Source organism: Taeniopygia guttata, chromosome 10, assembly GCF_048771995.1.
Source record: "Taeniopygia guttata chromosome 10, bTaeGut7.mat, whole genome shotgun sequence".
Lineage (NCBI taxonomy): Eukaryota > Metazoa > Chordata > Aves > Passeriformes > Estrildidae > Taeniopygia > Taeniopygia guttata.
This window is the reverse complement of record NC_133035.1, coordinates 259,359-271,916: the sequence shown is the minus strand read 5'-3', so window position 1 is coordinate 271,916 and position 12,558 is coordinate 259,359. Positions and strand designations below refer to the sequence as shown.

Below are 12,558 nucleotides of genomic sequence, written 5' to 3'. Positions count from 1 at the left end.
AGATCTGAACAATAAACAACTACACTGAGTGCAGCTGCAAAGCCAAAGGAACCACCTCAGCAGCTCAAACTGCCCTGAAGCTTCATCTTGACGTGAAAACTCTTTCTTACTCATTCCTGTCAAGAGAAAACAATACTGCATCTTTTCCTGTGCAAATTAATCTAGAATAGGAGATCACAGTCCATCACAGGCTGTTACTGCCAAGGATTTTTGAGTGTGTATGTTAAATATTCACACTCCAATAGTGTTCAGTGACAACTGGACAGCAATTTCCCTACAGTGCCTTTGAAAAATGAAAGTACCAATCCTCATCCATCTTTTCCCATGTCTAATATGCACAGTGTGGCTACTTCCAGGTTGTTTTTAAGTCAACAGCACTAGTCTGAGTCTCAGTGGGATTCTGTGGTGGCCAGAAGGGTTTTTGTAAGACAACAGCATTTATTTGGGAAATAAACAGTCAAGTTAGACTGTGCAAAGAAGAGGCAAAGAGTTGAAAAAAGAGAAGCAAAATACACACCATTTACAGCCTAGAACAATGAACTCACAGATGAACTTGCTTTTTGTCAAATTATCTCCAGTGTGCGTGGGAAGTAAAGGGAAGAAAAATGTGGACAACACTGCATTTATGATTCTAGAATCTGCAACATTTGGACACATTCCACTATCCACAAAATACCACACTGGGAAGTTAATCAAATTTCTGGGCATTCTTCATTGTTCTAACATAATTTAAAAGCTGGGCTATCTCAAAGTGCAAACACCACAGTGTCCTGAGCACATTCTTTTCTCACTCTTGTCCCAAGCACCACAGCACAGCACTAATGCACACAGCATTACCCCTGCAGCTCAAGATAAGATTCAATATGCCAACAATAAAAAAGAATCTGTTGTTAGAGGCAATACAGAAGTATTCATAAAACTGACAAAACAGCACAGAGTAGGAAGAATAAAATAAGCATTTAGTTCAAGCTTTCTAATTCTGTCTTGTCCCTATCTAAATGTTGCCTGGAATTTTTCTTTCGGTTTTTACTGGCTTTCAGTTTTCCAGATGCTGTGTAATGCCATAGCAAGAAAGCCCTACTATTTCTCCCAGGCTTCCTCAATCTCTGCAAGATTGGGACAGTACAGGAAGTGCAGACAGCACATTCAGACAACCCCAAACTGACTGTAATAGCGCATTTTTTAAGTAACTAAACTCCTCCAGACTTTGCCAAACAGCAATCAACTGTTTTGCTCCACCCCAGGCTCTTATTCCCATTCACAGTCTCTCGGGCAGTTGTTCCTATGGCTAAAGGAGCTGCTGCTCCAGCTCCCTTTGGTGACATTGCTGTTCCACAGCCTAAAAGCTCTGCTCCATCTCTCCCCCATTTTCCCAAGGGTGAAAATGAACCAGTTGAATATAGCTGGGTCAGTATCTCCCCTCTCCATTCTCAAATTCTGGGAGAAATTATGAAAATAAACTCCCTTAATCCAATCTGTGCAAGAGAGACATCTGACTTGCGATTCTTTGTTTGGAAGAAATGATGCAGCCCTTCAGCCATCTATCCAGGGCTGGATCCTCCTCTCATGGGTGCTACCCTGCAGATCTGAAGTTAAAATAGCAGGAAGATGAAATGAGGAGAAGAAAAGCTTAAAAATAGCCCATAGTTTCCTCTTGAAAGCAAGTTTTACTAAGCTCTTTTAAAAAACTGGTAACATTTTTTTACTTTTTCCTAACAATTACTCTTAGCCTCCCTCAAGAGTGTACCTCCTCCTTTGCCTTCTGCGCCTGGGAAAATAAAAACAAAAAAAACCTAAAACATGACAAAAGCTCCTTGCCTGCTGAGAAAAGCAAACCTCCATCTTGACATGAAACCCTTCTGATGCCCAGGAAAGCTCAGTCTACACCAACAGAAATGCAGCAGAGTATCAGCTATGTTTGTGTGTGAAGGGGCTTTTTCAGGTGTGTGGCTAGAAGATGCTAAAGTGCACCAAACACAATTTCAGTCTAGGCCAACTATAAACCTCAGCAGGTTTACAAAAACCCTTTAAACTCACTGTACCAGATCTGTTGTACTTACATTTACTTTCAATAACTTGCTGTTCAGAGTTGAGTTTTCCAATAGTTTTCGTTTCCTGTGTCGGTCTGATGTAAAGGCTGAACTGTTGGAAAGCAATTAAAAGCAGTTATTTAACAGAAAAAACAATGTATTGTGTGGAATGGACCAGAAAAAATCAACCCATGTTTAACAAAGTGATTCCATCTGTCACCAGTTGTCACTGACAGCAAAAAGGCTCCCCATTGCTGCAGTCTGAAACTGGCTGCACCTCCCTCAAGGCACAGCCCCATGGCCCACCAGTAAGTTAATGCAGGATGTTCTGCTCAGGGATGTCTGTCCTCAAGAATGGCCTTAGAAGCAGCTACTTGTCATCTAAAATATCAATCCTTCTCCTATGTCAAAGAAATTAAGTTCTTCTGTCAGGAAAATAATTTAAGCCTTTAAAAATACAACTTCAAAAAATCAGGACAAAATTAAGTTACCAAAATCAAGAATATGTGGAATGTTAGTACTTGCATATTATAGCTGACTTCTCTTACTTAATTAGAAATATATGAAGTTCTAACAATTGTGTAATAATAAGTTACAAAAAGAATCGCTTAGTCTTTTGCACATCAATGGAAATTAATGGCCCCTCAATCAAACCAGTTGATGATTTCTCTCTAATTTGATCCTGAAATCATAGCTTATTTCAGGTTTGGTTGGTAGGTTTTTTCCTTTTCCTTTTATTTTTAAATTAAAACACCCTCCAAGCATTCAAAAACCACCATTACACAAAAGGGAAGCCTGCACTATATCTTTTACCTCCCAAGAAGTAAGATGGCTTGGATGTTTCCAATTCACTTCTCGTTATACTTAAATATCTTTACATCTCATAATGCACCTGACAAAGCCATTAAAAGAGGATGGACTATAATGAAAATATTAATATAACCTATCAATTAATCTATACACTTAGCTCAGGGAGGATCCAGAGATTTCCCCAGATCACAGGAATTTCATAGCAGGAGTCCTGTGTGAATTCAGGGGCATTCCCATGTATATGGAAGCACTGAATGCACCCATTTTTCTGCTTGGCATTAGGCAAGATTTTCAGGCCAATTGTGCAAACACTCTTTGGTCTCTAGGACTGGCCACAGCACATACATCACCCAGGATTAGACTATTTGCTTTCCAGTGGAACAGTACCAGACAGAAGCAAAGGAAAAAATGTCTCTTCTGTGCAGTTCCAAGTTCATAAGTCTTCTTAATATTTTTGCTAGCAAATCAAACTGTACAATTAATATGAAGACTACTTCCACCTGCAATTCTTGAATTTCTCTGATACAAAAAGCTTACTCTGTTTTTATGACAAAGCTCTGACAACAGAACAAGACATATGATCATGATCAATCAAATCCCTTTGTTCTGCACCTCTGCTTCTCAGTGATGAAAAAGTTTTTAAACATTGTCAGACACACAGAAGGATTAAGACACATGTAATTAGATACATATACACATATGAAACAAATACCACTTCAATGATGCACTATTACAAGTCTGCCCAAGGCAGTCTGGGTGCAAACAAACTACTTACTTTTCCAAGTTCTGTAGGTGCTCTCTGACCTTCTGTACCAGGCCAAGCTTGGTATCATTGACTACAAAATCATCACAGCGATAACTGCAAGAAAAACATTTTTCAAAATATGCAAAGTACCTCAGTAAAGTAGATCAAACCACACAAGCCTATGTGTGGAAAGCACCAAAGGGATCCAGTGAAAGATTATGAGAACTGGGGAGCACAACTCACACTGAACTTGGTTCCCTCCAAGAAACACCCTCCAGCAGAAGAGGGTACAGGAACCATCTTATTAGATGGGTTTTCTGCTAGTTTTGTTCTTTATTAGAAATCAAAAGCATGATGTACTGCCTGGCCCAAGCAGAATTCCAGTTCAACAAAAACTGAAACAGTGTAACAAAAAGCAGACTCAGTAGTCTATCCACAGATTTATCAGAAAAGACCAACGGACCCCTGGTAAACAGAATACAAAGCTTTTAAACTATTTTAACATTGTAAAGTTATCACTGAAACCTGAAGTGCTGAACAGATATATACAAAACATAAAAGTCTGTGCTACTGAAAAAACACAAGGGAAGACAGACTAAGAGATCACTTGAGTTTTCCAAAGTCAGGCCAGACGTCTGTGGCAACGTGCACCTCATGCTTAACCACAAATATCATTCAATCACTCATCAGTTTCTGTACATACTGTGACGTGTCAAATTACAGCTTCAAATTTTGGCAGGCAAGTGAGCAAATGAGGAAAACTAACTTTGGATATGTTTAATATCAGAACTGTAGCTATGTCTCTCCTTTCCCTTTGGCACAAGAGTGACTCAAATGCAAAATACATCATCATCACCACCTCAGGCTGTTCCTCTGCTGGAGCAGATCCACATTTGCTTCCTAATTTAATGAAGCTACTGATTTCACGCACAACTGGAATTCACAACACTCTTTGTTGCATAAATCTGCAGGTATTGCCAGTGTTACTTTGAACCCTACATTCTTGAAAAGGCTACAGAGTTGAGAAAGTAAGGTCCTTGCCACTGAATGGAGTCCCTAAGCTCAGTGTGTTCAGTACCTTTGATTTTTCCCTCTGAGAAATTAACATCATGACTCTCAAGACACCCAAACATTGCACGCAGCAGTTCCGGCGTGGCAGCAGCTCTCTGGCCACAGAGAGCAATGCACAACTTTCCCAAGCATTGTCCTGGGGAAAGGCTGTGAGAAGATCAGAGAAAACAATTCTTTTCTTCACTTCCTGCACCTGTTGTGAACATGTGGACTGTATTACGGAGATTTGTTTACCAAAGGGTGATTTCTTCCCTGGCCAATGGTGATGGTGTTTAGCTTGAAGGACCAATTGGGTCCATCTGTATCATGACTGTAAGGGCAATGGGTTTCTTAATAAGTACAGTGTAATAAAGTGATTGATCGGCCTTCTGAGAATCATGAAGTTAATGCTAATTATTACCCAGCTGGGCACCTGTGACAATATTATGGGTACTTACACAAGATCTAGAAATTAGTAAGTTTACCAGTATTTTTTTATTTTTTTTTACATTTTTAAAGATGGCCACAGACCAAGTTTAGTTTGGGAGGGGGAAGAAGTCTGTTAATGTGCTTATTTTTTCAGCCACCCCTTAAGTAGTCCTTGGCAGCTTTTTCAGCCACCTAAAAAAACCTAATGAGGTGCTCCTGTATTTGGCACTCCCACAGGACCCAACTCTCAGGCCAACACTCAGAGCACACGAGCCCTGTCAGCTAATACACAGCGTGGGACTCCTGAGCAGGAGCACCCCGGCTGCACCAGCACAGTCACACTGCTATGAATGCTGAAGTAGCTACTGTTGAGAAAGCAGGGGATGGAGGCAGATACAGGCTCACTGAAACCCTCAATACGAACTTATTGCTGAAAGATGATTTCATTGCTTCCATGCCCTGAAGATCACATTAACCTTATTTTTACACACCAGTTTAGCACTTGCCCCAAGATGGAAAAATAAAACCAAATACATCAGTAAATGTCAGGGTCCTTCCAACACTGGAAAAGTAATTGTAAGTTTCACTTAGAATCAAGACAATCTCCTATTTCTCTTTTTAATAGGTCAGTTTTTTTAAAAACCTCTCTTGCAACAATGAGGATATAGCACTGCTATTAGAAATAACAGCAGTACCTCCAAACTATCTTGGATAAACCACGTAAACAGATTTAGAAGTAGTTTATGTTTTAGTAACTTAAATTTGCTAAGCCCACACACCTTAAAGGTAAACTGCTGAGAAACTACATCCTATATATGAAGCTGCCATTCAAAACAGCTGCTTAATTTGTGATCCTCAGGATTATCACAAATTAACAAACACCTTTTTTAGATACAGTAGCTCTAAAATATGCTTTAACAGCAATGACATAGAACAAATTCTATACCTTGCAGAGGGTCCCTTATATGGCTTAGCACAGTATTTTCCTCTATACACTCTATTCTTAGGACCTCTGCTACCACCAAGACCTGGCCTCATTTGCTTCTAAAATGGCAATAAGCCAGTGAATGTATGCACTGCTCTAGGAACATGAGCGCTTACTACTGTTACAGTGCTTAGGAGGGACAGAACTTCATGCTGTGTTTAAAAACCCTGACTAGCTCTGAAGAATTTGAAAGATAGGAAAAATTAAGAAAACCTAGGTTTCCTTAGTTATGGCAACATCTTATATGAATAAACAAAGAGCTCAAGTTTTACTGTCTGGATAAAAGGCTTTTACTCTTCTTATTTTCACTGATTGTAGAATACAAAATTATAGTACTAAGCAATCTCATTTTCCAATGCTCATGGCACCAGCACAGTAAGTCTAGTTTGTTTTTAAAGAGGACCCTCTTCACAGAGACTAAAAAAGAATTTTTCAAAGTCCTTGACAGTTGGTTATTTTTACACCAGCCAGGAACACACACACACACACCTGACACACCTGTGCCCCTTTATGGGATAACAAAGAGGGTAATGGATGAGAAATCTGACCTGCAAACTGTGTCTGGGATTAAATGAACACAGGAAACATATTATGGAAATATATAAACAGGGGAGCCTTTCTTCTTCAGTGACAACTGTGTGTTCACCAGCACAGAGAAAACCAATTTACAAGAGTCCTCTTTCAGGAAAGTAGGGTTCTTACACGTATCATTTTACTTCTCAAAAAAAACCCTCACACAGAATGGGAAAGCACCCTATGACAGTTTGAAGGCAAAAAGGATCTGTACTTCTTGCAAACTCTTTGCGTGTAGTACTTTAGAACTAACTGAAAGGCTGATTACTTCCAAAAAGGGGGATTCAGGACTCTTTTTCTCAGTTAAGGTCTCAAGCATAATTTACTCTGAGTGTTTACTATTGCATCTATTGTCTCAAAATGACCAAAGCATCAAGAAGAGAGCTGTACTCTCATAACAAAATATTAACAAATTCTCTCAACTTTTCCACTGATAAAACTGAGCAGTTCAATAGGAGGACTGAGTAAGCAAAGAACATGACCCTCTGAAAAGACTGCATTACAGTCAAAGGAAGGCTCAAAGGAAGGATCAAATGCTGCCTTCTTAGAAAGCCCATACAGGCCTGTTCAAATACTATCATGCAAGCCAAGGAACACAGTAAATTGGGGTCTTTAGGATAAAAATGGAATAAGAGCATCCTACTCAACTTTGTGCAGTAAACAGAACTGCACAAAAAAATATAAAAGCCGGCACTGCATCAAAATATCTGCATTATTTTTAAAGTATAAATAAAATTCAATTAAGTCTTAGGATGGTATTTTATTGACTTTCAAATTACTGAGGCAGCCCACACTGGTTGCATAAAATATTCATCTTTACATAAAAGTTCACTTAAAAGAACCACCATGGCATAAACTTAAGACTGGCTACTGGATTCATGTCTACACTGCAGTTCACAAATAGGCTTTTCAAAGCTATTGAAAGCCCATTCACTCTACATATAAAATTCATAATAACTAATTATGTCTCAAATTTACCCAAACTATTAGCTTTAACTGGCAGCAGCCTCCACAGTACTGTCCAAAACAAGGGGGGAAAAGTTGATCTGGATGCCTTCTGTTTCATCTTTAAACTTCTGTGCTCATTTCAACTGGGTGCAGTAACAAATTCAAGTATCTTTCCCTGATTATCATGCGGGAAAAACCTGAAATATCCTAAATGAAAGCAAAGACAAACTGCTTTTGAAACTTGTTCACCTCCACATTAGCACAGGAGTTATAATTTGCTGGTGAATTACCCACACAACAGGAACTCCCCAAGGCAAAACTGGCTACAATTAGTTCCAGTTCATCCATACATGACTCAGCCCTCAACTACAGCAGAAAACACATCACATGCTGAACTGCTTCCCTTCTGTGCTCCCACAAACACACCTCCCCAGGTGCAGGTCTGCCTGCCCTGCCCAGCACAGCTGGGGTCAATAACAGATCCCACAGCCCCCAGTCTGGCTGCTGGTATTTTGCAATGCCCACACAGGGTTTGGGATAAGGTCAGCAGGGTGCTCAGACTTGCTGCTGTAACTCATCAAGCCTCAGCAAGTTCGGAACACTGTTTGTCATAATGGAGATATAATCAAAGACTTCAAATACCCTGCTAAAATTCCTCCACAGATTATTACCTTCAGAATGACTGGAAGACAGGGCATAATTCAAACAAAACAAAAAGCCACAACATAGAACTCAGCTGCTACCAATATTGATTGGGAAAGTAAAACTAGCTTCTCACAGCTATCACAATGCTGGTAACCTGTGCATATTTACTCCTTGGAAAACTTTACTGTTTTCTCATGTATTCACATAGGTGCAATAAAAATGTTGGTCATTAAAATAAAATGCAAATAAAAGCAAAATTCCCCTACCCTTTGGTCTATGCTTAAACACCTTCAGCTGCTTCCACCCTCTGAGCAGTTTTTGAGTTGCTTCGAACAACATTTCTTCAGGTGAAATCACATAATTGGGGTTTTACTTGCAGGGGATAAGAATATTTGTTACAGAAGGATTCCTCATAAAACTGGATACCCAAATTTCATCAAACAGATTTTTTTCCCTAATGAACTACCCAAAAGACACCCAACTATTTGAACCTATTAGAGCAGCCATGTATCCGGTAATTTTACAAGACCATAACAGGGATTTCCCTGAGATTTACACTGCTCAAATCCTGCACTGCCACACTGCACCAGTAACAACACAGATGAGAAACCACGGAGCAGCTGCAAATGCAGAAGCACATGTCAACAGGTTTGCTTAAGGGGGAGAAGGATGGAGGATTCTGAGGCAACAAGTAGTGCTTTCCACTGACTCCCAGTCTTTGCCCTCAAGGGAACAAGGACCGTGGAGAATCCAACATTAGTAGCATCAATATTAAGTTTCCCTGGAGAGTACGTATCACACTGCAAGAACCCCACAGAAGGAATCAGCACAGGCCACTGGTCTGTTTAAAGAAATATTTCTGATTGTTTTCCTTACTCATGCCAGAGACTTGATGCTGCTTCCCAACAGGATCAGCCACTTTCCCTGACTCATAGAAGGTACATGCACAAACTCAACTAGAGTTCAGATCTCTTGGGCTGGAACTACAGTGTAATAATTTACCTTCTGAATCCTGACAAATATAGAGTATGTGAAAGGCTCACCAGCTTGATGGAAGGAGCAACACCAACCAAACACCTTTCACAATCAAGAAGTTTGGGTCTCCACATACCCCAAAGCAAATAGACACAACTCCAAACCCCATTAGCACTTATTTCGAAAGGTTTCTTCTCTGTTTAAGACATTTGACATGTGAGAGTTTAGTTACAGCCAGTAACTGTACAGTTCCACAATACACATCGAAAAGCAGAGTGTTCCAAGAAGACAGGTATGGAAATCAAAAGATGGAATGCTCAAAAACTAGTGTAATATAATGCTGCACAAGAGTCTGATGTTTTCACCTATTAGTATATAAAAAGTTGTCAAATTACAGTATTTAAACCCTTACCAGTATGTACTGTAACTACTGCAATCCATACACACAGTATGCTGAACTTTCTCCTGTTTTTCTGTTTTCTTATGATTGGTCATAGGAATCTGTGCATCTTCATAATGCTTTTTTGCATGGCCATTCACATATCTAAAATAAATGTAAAAGAAAGAAGTTTATACTTCTAAACAGCTAATTAACATTCATTAAAAAATAGGAATAAAAAAGGCATCCAATATTTACACCAGCATTAAAAAAGACAATTCACTTGTGTGAAAACACTGGCCAAATTTTCTAATGTTTTCCCCCTTTACTCTCTCCTGTGGTTCAAACTGGCCTCTCTCTCTCCTTGACAAAATCCTAGGATCTGTGCTCCTAACAGATTAATGCACTTCCACAACTGAGAAAATCCTGAACTCCCTTTTCCCGTACTGGTAGTGAAGTTAGTTCTCTGTGCTGCCTTCACATATACACTTCTTACAGCTCCACATTTTCTCCCCCAGCACTTGTGTTTGGGATCCCTTTAACAGAATGCTGATTCCCATTTTCAGCTTTCCCATTCTACAGCATGATTTGATGTTACAGTAATCGAGTTCATGAACTTGAGCTCTAGAGCTTGTGGTTACATAAGGGAATAAGAAATCTAAAATTCTGCAGCTCTTTTGCTGACACAATGAGCATTTTCATGCTCAAAGTCTGAGATATAGGAAATTAAGCATCTTTAATTAAAAAAAAAAAAAAGAGCACTAAGGTGTATTTTATCTTCTCATTCAATTATTTTCCATTCTAAGGATGGGAGCCATTTGGAAAGACAAAAAACCCTGCATAAGTAACTGACTCAATATCTACCAATTGCACATAAGAAAGGCTATCTGGAGACAGCAGTAATTTTTTTAAAGATTAGTAACAATTAAAATATTCCAATTATTTATTGCACACCATTGCATACCATGAACTATCATGAACTATCTCCCCCTCTCTTAGCTCCCACCAAGTATAAATTTATTAAATAAATAAATAGAGGGGAAAAAGGGGCCAGTGTCAAAAACTCTTAATAGGACACATTATTAAAACTGTAGCACATAGTGATACCCAGATCAAACAAACAAAACCTGGAGTTCATTCAATCCACTTTAAAAGACAAAATCATTACGTTTAATGATGCTTTCCCAGAATAACAGCACACCAGCACAGATGTTACCCAACTGAAAAAAAACATATTCACATCTCAGATACTGTCTAAATGTCAACATTAACTGCATTCCATTAATATGTGCGTCTCAAACATTTATGTAGCAGCACATTTTCTACAATTATCCTGACATAAATAACAGCACTGACTGTGTAATTCCTCCACAATTTATTTGTACGTCAGCTAATACAGACATTAAGGTGAAGCTGGAAGGAATTCTGATGGCAGTTACTTATTACATGCTATGGCAATAACTTTAGGTCCAAAATTACACTGCAGTACATTTAAGCTATTTTCAGTGTCAGCTGAATAGCTGCTGTTTCTCTCAAAATAAGTTGTGCCAACTTGTGGCTTTGCAACAATTCTTATTCTGTTTATCTTATCACAAAAGAGACATCTTCCACAGAATGGAACTTTACAATAATGTACTAAATTATCAGTTCTCCATACACTTTTTGAACTGAGCAATCAAATTTACTGCCCACTTTACTTTAAAAACCCAATGAAATAAAGCCCCCATATCTTGAATATAACCTCTGGACTCTCATAGAAAGACTCCAGAGCAAAGACCCATGTTAAGCATAAACATACAATGTTAAATTAGATAATGAAAGGTTTCTTTCAGGGAAATTTTGAACAAACTGCCTCAGAATCAAGCAACAATGGAGAAAGATAAAGGTCTGATCAAAAGATTTGCACACTAACACTGTACCCACCTTCCACAATGGACACTCGAACACGTCAGACAGACCCAGGGACTTTTATTTGACCGGCACACTATAAAAGATTTTTTTTAAAAAGCGTCAAATGAATGAAGTCTACTTCATTTTAAAATACAATACAAAAATATCAGAATGACGAAAACACTGGCAAACCTTCCAGTTTTTTCTTTTGGCTTATAATAACAGTCCAGTGAATGCAGGATAAAAAGCTATGGCACTTCTGTTTCATAAAACTTGTTCTAAAAAAAAACGGTTTACAGAAGATATTGCAAGAAAGCCTGGCAATCAGATAAGAAGCAAACACAATAAATTACTGTGCAATGCATGCTAATACACACCATATAGACAATGTACATTCCTACACTGCAGTGCTGGTATAGAATTTATCCATAGTGACTTCACCCTCAGTGCCACAGAAGCAGCTGAAAGGTTAAAATGTAACACCAGTGCTGTGCTTCACAATCTACTCAAGAAGATGGTATCTAAGTTTTTGGCTGCCATATTTAAGTCTAGAAAATTTAAAATATGGATATTTTAAGCTAAAGGGCTTAAACATAAAAACAAACAAACAAACAAAAACCCCCCAAACAAACAAACAAACAAAACAAAACAAAACAAAAAACCCCAAACACTAAAAAGAGATGAAACACCATCCCAGGGCCCAGGGTAGGGCCACAGACATGGGATATTCCAACTCTAATTTCCAACCCAGCGGGTCACTGAAAGAGGGATGCTACAAAATACAACACTTAGATTTGAATGAAATAAAATTGTTAACAACTATCCATTACCACAGAATTTACAAAAATAATATTATACTTCCAAATACCCAACTAATATGACGAGAAAATTAAAATGCTAAGTGCACTGCTACAAAGGCAGAGAACAAAAATAAAATATAACTTAGATTATCCACAAAAGTGTATGATACCAGACTCATAAATTTTACACACCATAAATTTCTGCTGCTTGGAGCAGCCAGTGAAGAGAGTCACAAAGGAAAGAAAAGGCATTGGGAATTGAGGGTCTGTGAGGCCAGGGAGCAGAAAGACAAAAAGAA

General features: G+C 38.7%; 1 protein-coding gene across 5 annotated transcripts in view; it reads right to left on the bottom strand.

Annotated features, from left to right (window-relative positions):
- Nucleotides 1-12,558, bottom strand: part of USP3 (ubiquitin specific peptidase 3) — a 49,184-nt gene that overhangs the window by 14,883 nt on the left and 21,743 nt on the right. For 4 of the 5 annotated variants that reach the window (XM_032750303.3, XM_072933932.1, XM_041718472.2 and 1 more), the window contains exons 2-5: nucleotides 11,493-11,553; nucleotides 9,603-9,734; nucleotides 3,616-3,699; nucleotides 2,061-2,142 (exon numbers count right to left, since the gene is read on the bottom strand). In XM_032750303.3, coding sequence (XP_032606194.1) covers nucleotides 2,061-2,142; nucleotides 3,616-3,699; nucleotides 9,603-9,734; nucleotides 11,493-11,553 — 359 coding nt within the window. Of the gene's footprint in view, nucleotides 1-2,060; nucleotides 2,143-3,615; nucleotides 3,700-9,602; nucleotides 9,735-10,737; nucleotides 10,759-11,492; nucleotides 11,554-12,558 lie in introns of those variants that run through there. The other variant, XM_072933933.1, reaches the window with a different exon arrangement.